General features: G+C 38.7%; 3 protein-coding genes across 3 annotated transcripts; 2 read left to right on the top strand and 1 right to left on the bottom strand.

The window, feature by feature from the left end:
• Nucleotides 1-2,700: 2,700 nt before the first annotated feature.
• LOC125201577 (ammonium transporter 1 member 2-like) lies at nucleotides 2,701-5,099 on the top strand. The gene is made up of 2 exons (XM_048099749.1): nucleotides 2,701-3,170; nucleotides 3,815-5,099. Exons 1-2 carry the CDS (start codon nucleotides 2,735-2,737, stop codon nucleotides 4,888-4,890), a joined length of 1,512 nt encoding a protein of 503 aa, XP_047955706.1. The 5' UTR covers nucleotides 2,701-2,734; the 3' UTR covers nucleotides 4,891-5,099.
• A 2,546-nt stretch (nucleotides 5,100-7,645) lies between these two features.
• On the bottom strand, nucleotides 7,646-11,509 carry LOC125223813. The gene is made up of 5 exons (XM_048127110.1): nucleotides 11,313-11,509; nucleotides 10,128-10,782; nucleotides 8,655-10,025; nucleotides 8,383-8,497; nucleotides 7,646-8,258 (listed from the first exon to the last, which is right to left on the bottom strand). The coding sequence occupies exons 2-5, from the start codon at nucleotides 10,764-10,766 to the stop codon at nucleotides 8,008-8,010; spliced, it is 2,376 nt and encodes a 791-aa protein (XP_047983067.1). The 5' UTR covers nucleotides 10,767-10,782; nucleotides 11,313-11,509; the 3' UTR covers nucleotides 7,646-8,007.
• Nucleotides 11,510-12,707: 1,198 nt separating this feature from the next.
• LOC125189467 (protein CHROMATIN REMODELING 20-like) lies at nucleotides 12,708-18,946 on the top strand. The gene is made up of 23 exons (XM_048086744.1): nucleotides 12,708-12,799; nucleotides 13,224-13,269; nucleotides 13,354-13,449; nucleotides 13,535-13,627; nucleotides 13,749-13,954; nucleotides 14,023-14,233; nucleotides 14,392-14,505; nucleotides 14,581-14,670; nucleotides 14,755-15,011; nucleotides 15,092-15,176; nucleotides 15,246-15,431; nucleotides 15,628-15,747; nucleotides 15,832-15,998; nucleotides 16,082-16,223; nucleotides 16,308-16,457; nucleotides 16,544-16,599; nucleotides 16,674-16,971; nucleotides 17,049-17,163; nucleotides 17,250-17,299; nucleotides 17,383-17,609; nucleotides 17,689-17,892; nucleotides 17,973-18,314; nucleotides 18,535-18,946. The coding sequence occupies exons 1-23, from the start codon at nucleotides 12,708-12,710 to the stop codon at nucleotides 18,944-18,946; spliced, it is 3,759 nt and encodes a 1,252-aa protein (XP_047942701.1).
• The last annotated feature ends 188 nt before the right edge of the window (nucleotides 18,947-19,134 follow it).

Below are 19,134 nucleotides of genomic sequence, written 5' to 3'. Positions count from 1 at the left end.
TCATAATTAATAAGGCATAAAGACAATAGTAATTGTGGCGCAGCAACAACGTGGTTCATACACAACCTCTAATTAGTTGCTAGATCCAAATTAAAATTAATGAAATATGAGAAGATATATAAATTTAGAATATACAGTTGAAGAGTTGATTAAACATCAAGCAGTTAATCAAATGACGTGATTAAAATATTTTTAATTCGATTGGTGAGTGGTTAATTAATAATAATTTAATAGTAGTAAGTAACCATCAATTTATTAATTTCATACGAAGTCAGTAATTTATTTATTCATTTTTTCGCTTCTGTAACTTATCAGTCTCTTTCATGACAGTTGTATGACAATTTTTTTATAGAGAAGAATCTAATTGAATCTTCTTTGCTGTTTTTTTTTTTTTTGTTTTTGGATTGGAGGAATAATACACACAAATTGGAGAAATATGAGCTACAAAATTAAGTTAATTTGGTATTGACGATCGAGTTTCTTGAATTGTCTTTGTTCCAATGTAATTAGCAGGTAATAATCTCATAAATCCTTATATATGTATATATCTACGAGTAACATGGTATCACTATTCCACGAGTATAATATTATATTCACAACTTTTAAAATAATTTTATATAATTATATCAACATGATTATAAATATTAATCTATAAGTTATTTAGTGAAAAAAGATGACGGTAATTGTAGATTCCGTCAAGAGTGATTAGCTAGATTGCTAAATCAAATCTTATGCGGCGACTAATCATCTTACATTCACAATTTTTTTTTAAATAATCATAATCAAATAATCAATTCGACTCAAAAAGTCATACTACTATTTAGTGTTAATAAATAAATAAAAATCCTTGATTCATAATATTTAACTAATAAAAAAAATTGCATCTCTGACAATGGCGGTTTGAAAATTTCACGATGGTCCCAACTAACAATTTAACATAAACTAGTAGGAGTAGTATTAAGAAAAACTGTCGAAATCGTATTTGCACCAATCGAAAATCAAAATCAAAATCAAAATCAGAAGAAAAATGAAAAAAGAAAAAAGAAAAACATTAAGACTATATTGTGGTGCAGAATATTCGAACTATATGTTTTCTATTGTACTAATTAAAAAAAAGTTCATAGGAATCACTCATAAAAAGGCATAAAGACGAAATAGAATTTGAAAATAAATGGAAATTGGAAGTATCGGCAAAAGTCTAATGAATGAAGTGAAGAATTATAAATGAGTAAATTAATATGACAAGATTTGGAGTTTATGATTTTGGAACAATATATCATTTGAACTATCACTTATTGGGACCATTTAATTAATATTTGATGTCTTACTCGTATTTCATTTTCAACTTTTTAGTATTTCTCTCTGTTTCCTATATTGTAATGCCCATTTGTATATTACAGTACTTTCTTTTGTTTTAGTATTTTTTCTTTTTCATATTAATGTTTTTTTTTTTTATAAATATAAATTAGGGTTCAGTATGTTCAATTAGGATACATAATTACCTTAGCATTTGTTTTAAAATGTTCAAATTAAGAATAACTTAGATCGATGGTTGTAAAACAATAGAAATCATATTTTATCTTTATAAGTTGATAGCCAAAGCGTAGATCATCATTTACAGCCGCTTCCACTTAGAACTTTTTGCAGATAAAATATGCTCAAACTAAACAATGATTGATGCATATGGAAGATTCATAGACTAAAATTATTTAATCAACCCTTCGTCGCTCGCGTCATCCAAAATTCCTAAACTAATACTCTCTTCATATTCCAATAATGGTCTTACTATTTAGCAGTTTGAAATTTGAAAATGTGAAAAAAATACTTCCTTCGTCTAAAAAAAACAGTCATATTCGTGGATGACACGGGTTTTAATAAAAAATGATAAAATAAGAAAGATTAAATAAAAATAGATAAAGTAAGAAAGATAGAGAGAAAAAGTTGGTAATGTATGTACCAAAATGAAACTTTTCATTTTTAGAAATAAGATGTTTTTTTATAGACATCCTAAAATAGTGAAATGAGACTATTTTCATGGACAAATAACAAAAGTTAATAGAGTGTCAATCCTACTTTATATATTACTCACTTTATCCGTTTGATAATACATGTCTTACTCAATCTTTATTATAGAAAAAATTGTTTCACTCACTTTTTTAATATTAGTATTTCTTAACATTCGAGTTGAGTAAAAGTGAGACAACAATGAATGCATCAAAGTGACAAAATATGATATTTAACGGTGAATTGAAAAATATACAAAATCCTTAATGATGGTCGAATAGTATGAGACTCGTCTATCCTTAACCAAATAATCTGGTGATCGATCTCTACCTTTGGATATGGATCAGTTTTAAATCTTTTGACCAACTGTCCTACCATCGAGAATTCGAGATATCTACAAATCAGCACAAAAAATGGTCCATAGATCCACCGATTAATATACAAAATCATTAAATCAAAGAAGTACTACTACATTACAAAAACACCTTAATTAAAACACAAAATCATAAATAAATCCAAAGTGAAATAAGACAATGAATAGCAGATTAAAATGACAAAATATGATATCTAATGGCTAACCAAGAAAGTAACCAAACTCATCCATTCAAACAAGTGCATTACAAAAACACCTAAATTAATTAAAAACAAAAAAATTCATAAACCCAAACATACTCATCTATAAAATCCAACCCCAAACGCCAAACTCCCCACTAATTCCACTTGACAAACCATGGCCGACTCCCTAAGCTGCGCCGCCGCAGACCTCCTCCCCCTCCTGGGCGGCGCCCCCAACGCCACCGCGGCGGCCACCTTCATCTGCAGCCGCTTCGACGCCGTCTCCACAAGGCTCGCCGACGCCACCCTCGCCATCGACAACACGTACCTCCTCTTCTCCGCCTACCTCGTGTTCGCCATGCAGCTCGGCTTCGCGATGCTCTGCGCCGGCTCCGTCCGCGCCAAGAACACCATGAACATCATGCTCACCAACGTCCTCGACGCCGCGGCCGGCGGCCTCAGCTACTACCTCTTCGGCTACGCCTTCGCCTTCGGCAGCCCCTCCAACGGCTTCATCGGAAAACACTTCTTCGGCCTCAAGGAGTTCCCTTCTCCCACCGCCGATTACAGCCTCTTTCTCTACCAATGGGCCTTTGCCATTGCCGCCGCCGGTGAGCTCTTTTTTTTTCCAATTATATTCTTAATTGCAATATTTAATTTAAGTTGATTTTGTGGGATTTTAATATTTTGTGTTTGAGATTACAAATAATATTCTTACTAGTATTTTATCTAATTATGTGCTATTGTGCAATAATTAACAAAAAAATTTCAATAATTTGACGATTTTAAAAGATAATTGTTCTATGTGAGGCTTAATTAAGCCCTTACTAGTGTTTACAAGTGATGGATTTGGATTTGAAACCTTTTTTTTAAGATATTAACCATTTTATTGCTAGACATATATATGCTACATGCGTATCATATAAGTATTTATTGAGTTTATGTGTTCCTAAAAAGTGGTTATGAAGAGTCTCACATTAATGAAGTTGAATTATGTGAAAGTTTGGCCGTTGCATGTGGATATTTAGGTGCAGACAAACATATATAGTATAAATATTTTTTTTATTGCATATGTACTAAGTCATCATCTTTGAAATTTCTAATTTTGCATAATTGTATGTCAATAATGTAAAATAGACCGGAAGTAGACTTTTAGAATCTTTGAAATTAAAATTTGTGAATTTATTACAACCATATATATAGTGGTTAGTTTGTCGATTCTTAATTTTTATGATTTACATTTTGTTGTGATTAGGTATTACTAGTGGCTCAATTGCAGAGAGGACTCAATTTGTGGCATATTTAATTTACTCCTCTTTCCTGACCGGTTTTGTCTACCCGGTCGTTTCGCATTGGTTTTGGTCCGGTGACGGATGGGCCGGAGCCGCCAAGACCGGAGGCAGCCTTCTCTTTGGCTCGGGAGCCATTGATTTTGCCGGTTCAGGGGTGGTCCACATGGTTGGTGGGATTGCCGGTTTGTGGGGGGCCCTCATAGAGGGTCCAAGAATCGGCCGGTTTGATAGAACCGGCCGGTCCGTTGCGTTGCGTGGCCATAGCTCCTCACTAGTGGTGCTAGGCACCTTCTTGTTATGGTTCGGGTGGTATGGGTTCAACCCCGGTTCGTTTCTGACCATTTTCAAGTCGTACAATGATACAAACCGGACCTATTACGGTCAGTGGAGCGCGGTCGGGAGGACAGCTGTCACGACGACATTGGCCGGGAGCACAGCCGCCCTCACTACCCTGTTTAGCAAGAGGCTCTTGGTGGGGCATTGGAATGTGATTGATGTGTGCAATGGCCTTTTGGGTGGATTCGCCGCGATCACCTCGGGGTGCTCGGTGGTCGAGCCGTGGGCCGCAATCATCTGCGGGTTCGTCGCGTCCTGGGTCTTGATCGGGCTCAACAAGTTGGCCGAGAAGTTGAAGTACGACGACCCTCTCGAGGCGGCCCAGTTGCACGGGGGATGTGGCGCGTGGGGTCTACTGTTCACTGGATTATTTGCCAAGAAAATTTACGTTAACGAAGTTTATTCGGGTCATCCCGATAGGCCGTACGGGCTACTTATGGGTGGTGGTGGGAAGCTCTTGGGTGCCCAAATTGTGCAAATCTTGGTGATTATTGGATGGGTGACAGCCACAATGGCACCACTTTTCTTGGGCCTTCACAAGTTGAAGTTGCTTAGGGTTTCAAGAGAGGATGAGATGGCTGGGATGGATATGACTAGGCATGGTGGCATGGCTTATATATACCATGATGAAGATGATGGTTCTAATTTACCACAATTCAAGATGAGTAGGGTAGAGCCAGGAGGAGATACTCCAACATCCTAAGATCTCTTCAGATAAAACAAGCATTGTTGTAATAATATAAGTTGTTATGAATGCTAGGTAGGAAGTCATATAAGTTGTAAGAAAATTGCAATGAAGTTTGTTTAACCTTTGTGTAGTGTGAGTAATTAAATTCTCTTGTGCAAGTCCCTATGTTGTTTTGACAAAGGAACTTATGTGCTTGTAATATATGAATGTTAAACTTGTGTTAATAGGCATAGCTATATGGTGTTTAATTAATATATTCATTATGGCGTGTATTAAGAGTGGAAATCCAAAATGCTACTATAAACTAAGTAATAAACTAAGTAATAACTATTGAAGGACAATGTGAACCATTGGATGTGATCATGGTGTTTGACTCAATATATATCACACAATAGTCCTTTCTTGGAAGACAAAAACCTATACCATCAAATCAAACACTCTATATATGAATCTTCAAGATGTGAGCCAATTTTAGTGGATGAGATACATTTTAAGTCCCAATAACAATTTTGTTATTTTTGTAATTCATTCGTTTTTTAAACTTTTTCTTCCTTTTTATGTGGCTAGTTGTCAACATTTTTTGTTTGATTATTTGCCGTAGAAGTTGAAAATAAATGTGAGCCATTGGCTATACAACTTGCTTGTGAACACTGTAGTTGTTTGTTAGTGAATCATGAAAATTTTGGACTTATTTGCATAATCTTTTATTTATTACTACTATATGATTTTCTCTTTAGAAACAAAGAAAAAGAAATGGAAAGAAAATACTATAATTGATGGATCAATTGTTAGGCCATCACTATATGTACATAATATCTGTCTCTCTATCTTTATGTCTGTCTACTTTTTAATTGATGTTAAATTTACCCCCCATCACTACTCTTTTGGTAGTTATTGCATTATTGAAACGTGTCTTCGATATTTTTTTAAATCAATAGTAGTACAAGAGAAAATCCATCATGTCAAGTACAGCACGACCACTCATCAATATGTTGATTTGATCATCCAAAACAATTGGAATCATAACAAGTCTTTTACCATCTTACCTTATTTCGACAAATCATTTGATGGCCTAAAACAGTGTGCTTATTAGTACCACTAATGTCTTTATCATTGTTCGATTATTTAAGATTTAACATTTACTGAGATTGTTTGAAATTACATTGGCTTAAGGTTGCCCAATATTAATTTTGGCAGGCATAAATTAAAACGCCTCAAAATATATTCAAAATAACAATCATAAAACTCAATCTTATCTACTCGATTAAATCAAGATAGATATCAGTGACATAAGTTTAATAGTTCTACACCTAATTAATACAACCATTAAATACTCAATCCATCCAATCTTATCTAATCCATCAAACTAAGATCAATATCAATAATATAATTGCAGTAATTCTACACCTAATACAACTATTAGATACTCCCTTCATCTTAGAATAAATATATCATTTCGGATCAACGTGGATTTTACAAAATTATTTTACGTTGTAAAAAAAAAAATTGAATGTAAAAAAAACACTATTGAAATATAAATTCTAATTGTATACTACTATATTAATTGTATGATAAAAATGTGATTAAAAATTAATATACTTTAAACATTTAATGACACCCAGTAAATAGTACTGTGCACTTACAAATGCAAATTACACCATGTAAACTAGGCCTGTCAAATCGGGTATCCGCGGATACCCGATTCGAAATTTTCGGGTACCCAATCCCAAAATTCCTAAAATCCAATACCCGATACCCGACCCGAATTTGATTTCGGGTACCCAGATACCCGACTCGGGTATCCAGTCCCGATTGTGATTTTGATTATTAATTTTTTTAAAATAAAATTAACTATAATCATTGGACTTGTTTATTGATTAAATAATTATTCCAGCCAATAATTTCCCGTAAGACTTAATTGAATATTTAACAATTGATTCATTACTCCCCAATAATAATATGACTGGATTGGTAGGATTTTACGTATTTAATTTGATTGTTTCAAATTTTGTGTTGCGATGCTATTTGAATCTTGATTATTAAAATATGCAATGGAGTACTATAGTAATTACCGAATACTAATCATATCTTGTTTTAAAAAATAGAACATGAATTTACTATAATTAAAATTAATTCAAATATAAAAAAAAACTTGAAAACCATAACCATGCCATATATAAGCAAAAGTATATTGAGTCATATCACGATTAGTGTTTATAGAACTATATGGCATCTCAAAACATCAAAACTCTTAAAGTTAATTTGATATGGCTTAATTTTTCATAATTGAACTTGAAGCGCATATGCATATATAAAATAGTTTTAAAAATATTTAAATTGCATAAACATTTATCTAATTATCATATTTAGCAAAGGTAAGCACTAAACTGGTCAAAGGATATATAACCTCAGAATAAATTTATAATTTGTGATTTTTCTAAAAAAATTTGGATAATTCGGGTATACCCGATCCCCGATACCCGAAAATCCAAAATTCTCAATACCCGAACCCGATCCGAAACCCGATTTTTCGGGTTTCGGGTATCCAATTACCTGATATTTTCAGGTTCGGATATCGGATATTCAATACCCGATATCCATTTTGACAGGCCTAATGTAAACCATAATATAATAGCAATCTAATCTAGATGCAGATTGAAAATCACATAAACATATACTGAATATTCTTGCACTGGATTTATAAAATAACTGCATTATAGACAGAGAGAGGAAGCCACCTAGAGAAAAAGCCTCTCAACCAACACAATTATTGCAAACAAAAATTGCAGATTTTATAGCCCAAAACATGTAAAGGATCCTAAAATAGCATATGAAATAGAAAACTATACAAAACTTAATACAGAGATCGCCAACTGTTGGATGTGTGCCATGGTCAAAAACACCACTAACACACACACAGGCCATTTATCATCAAATATTTTCCACTTTTTTTTCTATATTCTTCCCACATCCCGAATCTTGCCCTCAACAAAAGCCTCGTAAGAAGATCCCGGTGTCAGGTTATAATCATACTAATCTACATTCACTCAGAATCTATACAAAATTACAATACTTCTTGCCCTGAATCAGCCAGCACGAGAGGCCGCAGTCATAGCCCTCCCGTTGCTCAAATTATTGGCCATCGTTCCAATCAAGGAATAACGGTACAGCTCTCTCTGGGGTTTCATCAGCTTCAGCTGCCTCAGCAATCCTGAGAGCCATCATTGCCTTGTAGGTAGCTAAGTCGGCGTTCTCCATGAGCATCTGGGCTCGTTGGCGCTTCTGACTAGCCAGATCCTCGTATTTGTTTGCAGCAACTTTTGCTTCTTGCAACTTATGTACATTGTTTTTCTGCTGCAAAGCATCTTGTTCAGCTGCTATTGCTGTAAAAGGAAATCCAACATCAATTTTAGAGATATAGTCGTGGCATAAACAGGATCGTTCACAAAATTTGAGTAAACGAATAACTAGATTGGGAAAAAATGACAAAAACTCGAGGACAGGCACCTTTCAATATAGGCCGTTGTTTGCCTCTCCCACCCTGGCTTGCTTGCCGTTTAAATGATCGTTTCTTCCTTAAAACAGATTTCGGGATTAGTTGATTTCTTCTAGGCTGGTAGAGCTGCCAATAAAGCATTGATTTGTAATGTTAGGAAACAAACCTAAAAACGATATGACAATTAGATCGACTTCAGCTTAGAATATACACTACTATAGACATAAGATGAGTAGAGCAAGCTAACAAGCAAGATATGAAATTCAAAAACAGGGTGACGTACCTGGAAAACCCTTACTAAAGCCGATCGTTTCTGCTTCCTCTTTCTAGTCCAGTACTTATAGATAGCCTCGATGACTTCCTTTCTTTCCAGATGCATACAGAATTCATAGGCTGCCTGCTCGTCTACATGCTCGTCTGGATTGGAGTGGATATATTTTTCCAGAGCATCAATCACCAATTCAAAATTCTCAGAGGTGATAAATTCTTGCCCTTCATTTCCCCCGTAAAACTCGCTTTTGAGTTTTCCCAGCCATTCCTCATCCTCGGAGTCCATGTCATAGTTGGCAGTATTCTTCATCAAAGCCCTGATTAGCTCATCATTTTTGAAAGTAATGTACGACTCTGGCCTCACAAAAGGGACATACGGATCATTGGAAACGGCTACTTCTTGCACCCCAGGTATGGGAATAGCGGTAGTGGCTGCAGCAGACTGCATGTTCCGGTCAGAGCATTCCTTGTATAGTTCCTTGAAAACCAACCAATCTTGTTTATCAGGAAACTCGAGCTTGAAACTACTATCACCAGCCCATAATACAGCATGCGTGAAGCGGTTAGAAGAAGACGGCCTCATAGCCTTCTGTGCAACCAGACTGCACTGCTTCGCTCCGTCCTTGGTAACAGAGAGTAGCCATTGTTTAGAAGCGGATGTTTCTAGCGCAACAGTGGCACCTTCCACCCTATAGCACTTGTCAGTGTCGGTAATTAACAGGTTTGCTGAACAGCTGGAGGCACAAATATCCTGTGTTGCTGCCCTAGTAGCAGATTTCAGCTCTCTGGTGTTTGTTGCCGATCTCCTCGTATCGGGGCTTCTGTGTAGACGACTGGGAGATGCGGCAGGGAATTGGGAGCTGTCATGTCTAATCCTGAAAAGCTCTGAAGCTAAAGCACCCTTACCCTTCTGAGATCGAAAAGCAGATGGCGGTCTACCTCTCTTACGCCTCAGAGAACTCCGCCTTTTCTGGATACTACGGCTGTTTCTCAACTGCAAATTTCGAAGACCGGATTTAGGAAATCCTACAGGAGACTGCACCAACAGTTTCCCTCCCGGAGTATCATTATCAGATGCTGCCACGGTAGGGTGAGATATTTCACTTCCCATCAACATTTCAGATGCTTCATGAGCACATTCGTGGTCATCTCTCAGAAGTTGAACCGAGGGTTGTTCATCATCATCGGCCAAATCTATCACTTCCTCGTCACCCACACATTGTCGGTCTAGCAAGCAATTTAATCCCACAGATCTAAGAAACATACTTGTTTGTATATGCATAAAGAAAGGTGGGCTTGCAAAAATATTAATAGAAAACAATGGCATCGTAGATCTCCATCCAGTAACTATACAGACACAGGGTTTCCCATCAGGAACAGGATCCTGCAATATTGGGAGCTATAAATAAGAATAAAAAAAACAAATTCTGCACACGCGCACAAAATAATCTAGCGGCCACCTGGCTGAACATGACTAAAAATATACCTGGAGAAAAAGCATTCTTGAGGAATAGGCATCGCACATTGGTCTTGACAACATAAACAAGGACAACTGCCTCATTCCGATTCTGACCCTAGTCATGTAGCTGAGCAGAGTGGCCAAGAAGCAAGTAACCCAGTGATAACAATCATAAGAAGATTCGTTCACAACAATAGAAAGTCCCCGAGTCCAATGAGAATAGCATAAGCCTCCAAAATCACCGTAGGATTCAGAAACTCTACGCCGTTTCCTCCATTGTTTCCTCGCATACTTCTTTGCAAACCGGCCATCTTCTACAATTTCAGCAGTTGCCAACTCTGCTCTCTTTCTCTTTCTCTTTCTCTGGTACACAATCCCAAACCTCCCGTCCACATTTTTCCTCTCCATACCATCCGTTTCACGCTCTTGTATTTTAAGCTCTGCACTCACCTCAAGTAAGGCGCCCGTTTCATCTTCCAGCCACAGCTCCCTGTGACGGCCACCACCATCAGCAGAGTGGTCTAGGAGCTCCGGGAACTTATTCTCCCCGTGAACTGCCCTCACGTTTTTCCCACCCTCATGAGGCTCCGTCCACAGCCTCCTCCCTGAACGCAGAACTCGTGTCCCAAACACCCTTGTGCTTCTTCTCATTCCCACTGAAGGCATCTGCTTCCGCTTATTCCTGCGAGGTGAAGCCCCAGAATCAATTTTCGTCTCAGAATTAGATACTAACCGCCTATAAAGACCTTTCGTCTTAGCCTTACACAAAGCACAGTGATTTCTCGCTTAAACCGACTAATTTCACTCTTCGCAACTCGTTCAAATTCAAGAAATATGAACTCAGTAGCACTCAAATCTCCCTCCCAATCACTCCAAGAACAAGAATCAGAACTGATTAGCTAAAACTCAGCTAATTTCACACTCTCAACAGCACAAATTAGGATAATTGACAAATCCCCAAATTAAACTCGACATCCCAACTCAATTCGACACACAATTCAGTTCCCTCCAAGCATGCAACCAACCGAAATCCCCAAAAATGTTTCTCAAATCATTCCGACTGTAAAAAAAAAAGATTCACAAAAATTAACAAAAAAACAACGAGAACCGTGAAACAAATCCCCAACTCATCTCACAAAAAAACAAACTTTCACCCCCAATCGCAAGATCCCGTCGAATAGAAGCAGAAAAACTCGAGAAACAAACAATTACCTGCCGCGAATTGATCAAATCATCCCCGTTCTTCGTCCGAGAAGAAACTTCCCTCGAATTTCTTGCGATGGGATTCTCAATTTTGAGATGAATTAGCCTCCGATTTAAATCTGTTGACGGAAAAGAAGGTGGCTGCGGATTGCAGATTCTAGGGTTTATGAGAAGGGAGCGAAAGAAGAGGGAGACTAATAACTGCTGCTACTGACCACGAGTAACGTGAACCGTTGGGTCAAAGAGATGGACGGCTGAGATTAAAGGGATGTGATGAATAGTTCGAGGAGGTGAGAGGGACCCATCACTTTCTCTCACTCTCTCGGTGAGAGGGAAACGATTCGAGAGATTTTTTCTTTTCCAAATTTGCAACTAAGTCCCTATATTTCGATAGTATTGCTTCTTGCTACGTAAGATACGTTTCGCATTTTGCTTACACACCCTCTTTTCTATATAGAGTGCGTCACAAGCTTTACAACACATTTATTTTTTTACCACTACAAAATTGAACCGTTACAATTTTAAAATATGGGAGTTTAATTTTAATTGTAAACATATTACCAAAAATATCAGTTCAGTTGAAAAAATATTTAACTTTTTTAAAAACAGGTCCATAACAAAAGAAATTCTTATTGGAGTGGTATTTTTTTATGGTTCCGTAAAAAATAATGGTCATGACACTGTCCAATTAGCGTTAGCTGTTAATATTTTTACGGAACCGTAAAACAATGACTACTGCGTTGACATTTTCATTTACTGTGGATTTATTTTTCAAAAAGTGAATGTTTTAGACTAAATTCATATTTCTGTCATATATTTAGGACCCAAATTGATATTTTACTCTATATAAAATTATTAGGAGATAGAAAAAATAACAATTTAATTTTTTATATACTCACTTCAATTTTGGTTATGAATTTTACATCAAATTGGATTTTTTAATAATCTTTAGTTTAATATGCATGTATTTCTATATGAGTCACGTTTGGTAACTTTATTTTGACTTGTTTCATTTAATTACCTACTAAAAATCGATTAGACCTTCTATCTCATAATATAATTTAATTCATAGATTAGATCACTTATCTTACATAAAAAAATCTCGGATTCATTCAAATCTTAGCATTATTATATTAAGGCACAATTTCTCTTAAAATTATGCAATTTTTAATTAACAAACGCGAAAAAATAAAAAAGTGAAAGCAAAAAATAAAAAATAGTGATGACCATTTTACCGCCACGGGAGAAATTTCGAATGAGCTGACGTGACAACGCTTCGCCTCCCCCGTTTTTCCGTCCACTTTTCCCTCGTCGCATCTCTCCTCAAACCTTCACTTGTTACACTCCATTTTATAGTGTGTGAGCACAAAAGATTTGGCAAAAAAAAGAGAAAAAAATCAAGAAATGGAGAGTGGTTCTTCCGACGATGAATATCAAGAAAACGAAGCCATTTCTGAGTCTTATGAAGACGAACAATCAATTTCGCAGGCATGTTTGTATATATGTTTGTTTATGTGTGATAAAGATTGCAGCTTTTTTTGTGGGTTTTGTTTTATTTTGCTTTTTGTGAAGATTTTATGTGGTTTTTTAGCTCTGCATTTATGTTTTCTCTATTTCATGGTTTCCCATTTAAGGAAAGCTTAAAGCTTTAGGTATAACAACGCTGTCCCAGTTCATTGCAGCTGTTATGCTTCATTATAGCTCATGAACTATGTTTTTACTATTTGTGTATGTATGTATTTCAGTTGAGTGTGTGTGTGTGTGTATAAATGTAACATTTCATTTGATCATTTTCACAATTTCACACATTTTTCTCAAGCATCTAAGTTTTTATGCTTTTAGTTGCTTTTACTTTACTCCATATGCTTGTATCAAAATCTTGATTTCACCTTTCATCATCTCAGGAGCCTCTGTCTGAAGAGAGTTGGAAAATCTCGTGGCCGAGCTTGTGGAAATCGAGAAAAGAGTGAGCTTTTGAGTCTCACACTCTCTGATAATATGATAACGAGCAAAAAGTTGTTACTAACTTGACTCTGTTATTCACCTTTAGTCTGCTGAGGCGCAAGAGGTGCTGGAAGAGGAGCCTCTGGTCGAAGTAGAAGCAGATGTTAGGGAAGAATTAGCCCGGTCTCTCACTGGTGATCAAGTATGTAAAATCCCCATTTTTCTGATCCAATGTAGCAATGGATGTTTCGAGTTTTGTGACACTGTATTTCATATGGTTGGAGCAGTTGGAGAAGGCTGTTTGTGAGGAGATGTCATTGTACAAAGAGGAGTGGGAATTGAAGCTCGATGAGCTCGAGAAAGAGAGTGCTTATCTACTGGTATACGATCTTTAATCTTTGTTTTGAATTGGCTTGTTTTGATCTTGCTCACTTTGAATCTTTACTTAGGCTTCATTATCTCGCGTGTTTAACTACACGTTACCAATTATTGTCCGAGCAGGAGCAGCTTGATGGTGCTGGAATTGACCTTTCCAGTTTGTACAAGTGGATCGAGAAGGAAGTTCCTAACAGCTGCCGGACTGAAGCATGGAGAGGGAGGACTCACTGGCTTGGGACTGAGATATCCGAGGAAGCTACAAGATCAGTCAAAAAGGCGGAGGAGTATCTCACGATCCACCGGCCTGCAAGAAGGTTTGATCTCTCAACGCGTTATGTGGTTTAGTATGATCATGAGCTAGATTTCTTGTTCTGAAGTGGTAGTTTTCGTTGTGGAGCAGATGGCAAGGCGCAAGTGGCTTCCTCGGGAAGAAAATTGGAAACCTTGATGGTAGTGTAAGTGGAGACGGAAGCTTGAACAAAGATTGGGAAGCTTTTAACATATTGTGCTCAGAAACGGCGTCTAGCAAGCACTGGGCTGCTGTCTACCTTGCCAGCACCCCTCTGCAGGCTGCTGAACTCGGCCTAGAATCTGCTGGAGTTGATGAGGTGAAACCCGAGTTCACTTGCTGGCTGCCTTTTTGTATCTTTGTATACTGATATGCAATGACCATTGATGTTTAGCCTTTGATTCTTATGCAATTTATCGTTGAAATCATAGTTTTATGGCATTTTCAAGTAGAAATAATATGGTGAATTATGGCCAGGTGGAGGAGATTGGTGATGTTGATGGCGCTTCAAGAGATCCATTCGTTGCAGACGCTATAGCAAACGAAAGGGATCTCAGTCTTACTCTTAACCAAATGAGGAACTTTAAAAAGGTAGATTTTTTCGACACCATCTCTTTGGACTCGTACGAATCTTTACTCTTAATCTGCGTCTATGGTGTTTTGCAGATTAAAGAGGAGGATGATGTTAAGGATGATCTCAAGCTTCGTAGGAAAGAAACGAGGCGTAAAAAGCGAAGCAGAAAGGTCTGCTTTCAAGCTTACAGTTATTCTGTTTTCCTCTTTCAGCAATGCCATTCTTTCTAAGTTATGCTAATTTTTTGTGATCGCGGCTCTGTTAAGGGAGAGCTTTCCTCGATAGACGAGGAGAGCCGTATGGATGTCTTCATGATTCATGACAATGGCTCTACTGAGGATGTGGTTGAATACCTGCACGATTCGTCTGATGAGAGGGATGGAGTAGTTGTATGCTCTAGTTCTGAATCTGGTTCAGACAACGAAGCCAATGTCAAAAGGAAGCGGGATATGAGAAAATCGGATGTTGTTGTTATCTCAAGTTCTGATTCTGATTCAGATGCGGATGCCAACGACAACTCCAGGTGCATCTTGATTGCAAATCTGTCTATGTTTCTTTCCCTTGTTCTTCTACTTTCATTTCACTGTCATGTTTCTGTATCAGTGTTAAGAGAAGGAAAAAGATTCGGAGAATCCTCGATGACGATGAGCTGGGGGAGGAGACGCAGAAGAAAATCGCAATTGAAAAGGTAAACTCTAGCTGGTTCACTGAGTATCATATCATGGAACTTTCTGTAACATCTATGTCGCTTTTACAGGAACGTCAAGAGCGCCTTCGATCTTTGGAGGTTACTGAATTCGTGACGGTTGGAGAAGGCGTTGGAGCTGGACACGAAGCCCAGGACAATGCCACCTCGGGCCACATAATAAACTTGGTAAGGGAGGAAGGCGAAGAGGCCGTGAGGATTCCTCCGAGCATCTCAAAGAAACTAAAACCCCATCAGGTTTGTTACTCAACTCTTTTTGCGCCTTTTTTTTAAACGAAACTAAAACCCCGTGATCAGTTCTATGGTTCATGAATCACCGGAGTTTCTCTGGGGAGCTTCAGCACCCCCAAACATTTTTTTGGAACCTTATGTTTGTCGTTTACTCGGTTATCATGCACTGAGGTAACGAAGCTAGTTTGTGACGCGATGACAGCTTTTAGGGATCCGATTCATGTGGGAAAATAGCATTCAATCGGCGGGGAAGGTGAGATCGGGAGACAAAGGTCTTGGTTGCATTCTAGCACATATGATGGGGTTAGGAAAGACGTTTCAGGTACCAGTTCGAATCTACATTCATTTCTCAAGCCATTCCTGAGAAATCGAACTTGTTGTTTTAAGGTATTATTTATGGATTTAGGTTGTTGCGTTTCTCTACACGGCTATGAGATGCACTGATCTTGGGCTAAAAACAGCACTCGTCTTGACTCCCGTGAGCGTTTTACATAACTGGCAACACGAGTTCTCAAAGTGGAGACCATCCGAGCTGAGGCCTCTTCGTATTTTCATGCTTAAAGATGCTCCAAGGTTCCCTTTTCGTCTCTGTTAGAGCCAAAACATCCTTCTTAAATTCTTTTATTCGTATGATCTTCCTTGCTTTACTCGCTCAGGGAGAAAAGGCTCGAGTTGCTAACGAAGTGGAGAACCGAGGGTGGGGTATTCTTGATCGGCTACTCTGCTTTCCGTAATCTATCGTCCGGGAAGTATGCTAAGGATCCGAACATGGGGAGGGAAATCAGCCACGCGCTTCAGGTGATCCGTCATTACTCTTGACTCGATTTTCACCATTTCCATCTCTGTTGTGATGAGATATGAGAAAGAGCTGCATATTGTTAGGTTGGACCGGACATCCTCGTGTGTGACGAGGCTCACACGATCAAGAACACCAAGGCCGAAACGACCAAGGCCCTCAAGCAAGTCAAATGCCAGAGACGGATTGCACTGACCGGGTCGCCTCTTCAGAACAATTTGATGGAGTACTATTGCGTACGTTCTTTGATTCCGAACCATTTTCTGAATTTGATACGTCGCCCTTGCACTAAATGTCCTAAACCTTTTCGTATCTCGAACAGATGGTCGATTTTGTTCGAGAAGGCTTTCTTGGCTCCTGCACCGAGTTTAGGAACCGGCAAGGCTCTCATAACTCCGTCCCTTCTAATCTTGAGTTTCGTCGCTCACAAACTCCATTGTGTCGCTTTGCAGCTTCCAAAATCCCATCGAGAACGGCCAGCACAGCGATGCTACCTCGGAGGATGTCAAGATAATGAACCAAAGATCGTATATTCTGTACGAACAGTTGAAGGGATTCGTGCATCGCATGGGAGCCAGCATTGTCAAAAACGACTTATGCCCCAAAACCGTTTTTGTCATTGAGGTGAAGCTATCCACTCTACAGAGGAAGCTGTATCGAGGGTTCCTCGACTTTCATGGCTTCACAAAGGGCAAGGAGGCGTCTGGCAACATGAAATCTTTCTTCGCGGGCTACCAAGCCTTAGCTCAGGTGATGATCTTCGATGCATATTGAGATTGGAACCCTCTTGGCATACTTAATCCGTATTTTTTTGTGTCGGGTTTCAGATATTGAACCATCCCGGCATTCTGCAACTGAGGAAAGAAAACAAAGGCCACAGCAAATTCGAAAGCGTAGAGGGCTCGGGTGATGAGAATATCGAATGCAACATGGTGTCGAAAGGTACTTTTCGACTAGTCACGAAACAAGAATCTTCGTTATGTGTTTAAGTAGTCTGTTGTGTTAGTTTACGTTTATTTCGACTGCAGAAAAGGTCGATAATCCTCACAAGAAACGTAGCAACGATTATGATGATGAAGTGAGTGTAACTCCCTTTCCTCTTCCCTTTCTATGAGTTATGAATGCCTTCGTTTAGAAGTCTGATTTTCGCCTATTTTATAGGACTGGTGGAGTGGTCTTTTGCCTGAAAAGACTCTAAATGAGCTTGATTGCAGTGGCAAAATGGTGTTGCTACTTGATATTCTCACAATGTGCTCGGATATAGGCGATAAGGCGCTCGTCTTTAGCCAAAGTTTGTCGACTTTGGACCTAATCGAACAATATCTTTCGAGATTGCCTCAACCTGGAGAGACCGGAAGATGTTGGACGAAGGGGGAGGACTGGTACAGGTTCGTCTAGTTCTTGAACGTCTCGTCTGTTTTTTTCGTATATGCCTAATATCGTCTATTTTGTTCGAGCTAAGTGCAGATTAGACGGAAAAATGGAAAGCTCAGAGAGGCAGAAGTTGGTGGATAGGTTCAACGAAGCTCGGAACGAAAGGGTGAAATGTGTATTGATTTCTACGAGGGCCGGATCTCTAGGGATTAATCTTTATGCAGCTAATCGAGTCATCATCATCGATGGCTCGTGGAACCCGACGTATGATCTTCAAGCTATATACCGGGCTTGGAGGTTCGTATGTGTTGTCCTATCCTTTTTATGTATGGCAAAGTTAGTACCAAAAAATTCGAACAACTTCTTGTGTGGTGTAGATATGGTCAGACGAAGCCGGTCTTCGCCTACCGTTTGATCGCTAAAGGGACATTGGAGGAGAAGATCTACAAACGTCAGGTGAACAAGGAAGGCCTTGCAGCGCGGGTTGTCGACAAGCAGCAAGTCCACAGGAATATTTCGAGAGGTGAAATGGTGGATTTTTTTTATTTTGCTGACGACGAAAGTGCTGTTGTATCGTGTGATTTGGAGCACGAGCGGGCTGTGGATAATCCGGACACTGCGGGTAGCATGAGGGATATGTTGAAGCAGCGCCGGCCGCCTTCTCTTGGAGCTTCTTCGGACAAAGTAATGCAGAGTTTGCTCAGCAAACATCAGCCCAGGTAGTCGCCGAAACTCGTTGTGAGTTGTTGGAAGTAACGTATCGTTTACTCGAATGTGCATTTGTTACGTGACTTTATAATCAACTCGCGTGGAAATTGCTAATCTTGTCGTCAAATACTCTCTTTGTCCCACTGTAACCGAGTCATATGATCACATTCTTTCTTCACTTTTTACTAATGAAACACAATTTTCTTAAATCTCGTTTCTTTTTTTGTTTAGATGGATTGTGAGTCATCACGAGCACGAGGCGCTCTTGCAAGAGAACGAAGACGAGAAGCTCTCGAAAGAGGAGCAAGACTCAGCGTGGGAGGTGTACAAGAAGACGCCCGAGTTGGTGGCAGTCCCGCGCGTTTCTCCAAACGATTGCTCCACTGATCAGTATAAGGTCTCTGTCGATAAATTCGCACTGCAGAGCTCAGCGGTTGTGTCTGCTGCAGTTGAGTCGAAGCCAGCGGTTCTCATGGTTGAGACAGCCGAGAATGATCCAGTAGCACGGGACACGAGCCGTGGTGGGAAGTGCACGAAGGTGATGCATCAACTAACATTGAGGAGTCAAGGCACGAAGATAGGTTGTAGCACCATTTGTGAAGAATGTGGGCAAGAAGTAAGTTGGGAGCTTTTGGGGGTATAAATTCTTGATTAATCATTTTCTCATGTAGTAGTATTTGACATTTGTGCCATTTTTTGATCAAGCCATTTTGACTTATGTATGGATATAAGCATACTACATTTTGAGGAGAACACAATATTTTGAGCCTTTTAAGGCAAGCTGGCACATAAGAAGTTATTTTTCAATGGAAATCAACAATTTTTTTTGTG

The sequence above is a fragment of the Salvia hispanica genome, chromosome 1 (assembly GCF_023119035.1).
Source record: "Salvia hispanica cultivar TCC Black 2014 chromosome 1, UniMelb_Shisp_WGS_1.0, whole genome shotgun sequence".
Classification (NCBI taxonomy): domain Eukaryota; kingdom Viridiplantae; phylum Streptophyta; class Magnoliopsida; order Lamiales; family Lamiaceae; genus Salvia; species Salvia hispanica.
The sequence above is the reverse complement of the archived record's forward strand: the minus strand, read 5'-3'. Positions and strand labels throughout refer to the sequence as shown.

What these genes read in the sequence shown, in the direction of transcription:
- LOC125201577 (XM_048099749.1), top strand. Translation starts at nt 2,735, where the DNA reads ATGGCCGACTCCCTAAGCTGCGCCGCCGCAGACCTCCTCCCCCTCCTG. An exon ending in CTTTGCCATTGCCGCCGCCG is followed by an intron (nt 3,171 to 3,814) that starts GTGAGCTCTTTT and finishes TGTTGTGATTAG; the next exon opens with GTATTACTAGTGGCTCAATT.
- LOC125223813 (XM_048127110.1), bottom strand. Translation starts at nt 10,766, where the DNA reads ATGCCTTCAGTGGGAATGAGAAGAAGCACAAGGGTGTTTGGGACACGA. An exon ending in CAAGAATGCTTTTTCTCCAG is followed by an intron (nt 10,026 to 10,127) that starts GTATATTTTTAG and finishes CCAATATTGCAG; the next exon opens with GATCCTGTTCCTGATGGGAA. An exon ending in ACAACGGCCTATATTGAAAG is followed by an intron (nt 8,259 to 8,382) that starts GTGCCTGTCCTC and finishes TTCCTTTTACAG; the next exon opens with CAATAGCAGCTGAACAAGAT.
- LOC125189467 (XM_048086744.1), top strand. Translation starts at nt 12,708, where the DNA reads ATGGAGAGTGGTTCTTCCGACGATGAATATCAAGAAAACGAAGCCATT. An exon ending in GGTCTCTCACTGGTGATCAA is followed by an intron (nt 13,450 to 13,534) that starts GTATGTAAAATC and finishes TGGTTGGAGCAG; the next exon opens with TTGGAGAAGGCTGTTTGTGA. An exon ending in TGCACCGAGTTTAGGAACCG is followed by an intron (nt 16,600 to 16,673) that starts GCAAGGCTCTCA and finishes GTCGCTTTGCAG; the next exon opens with CTTCCAAAATCCCATCGAGA.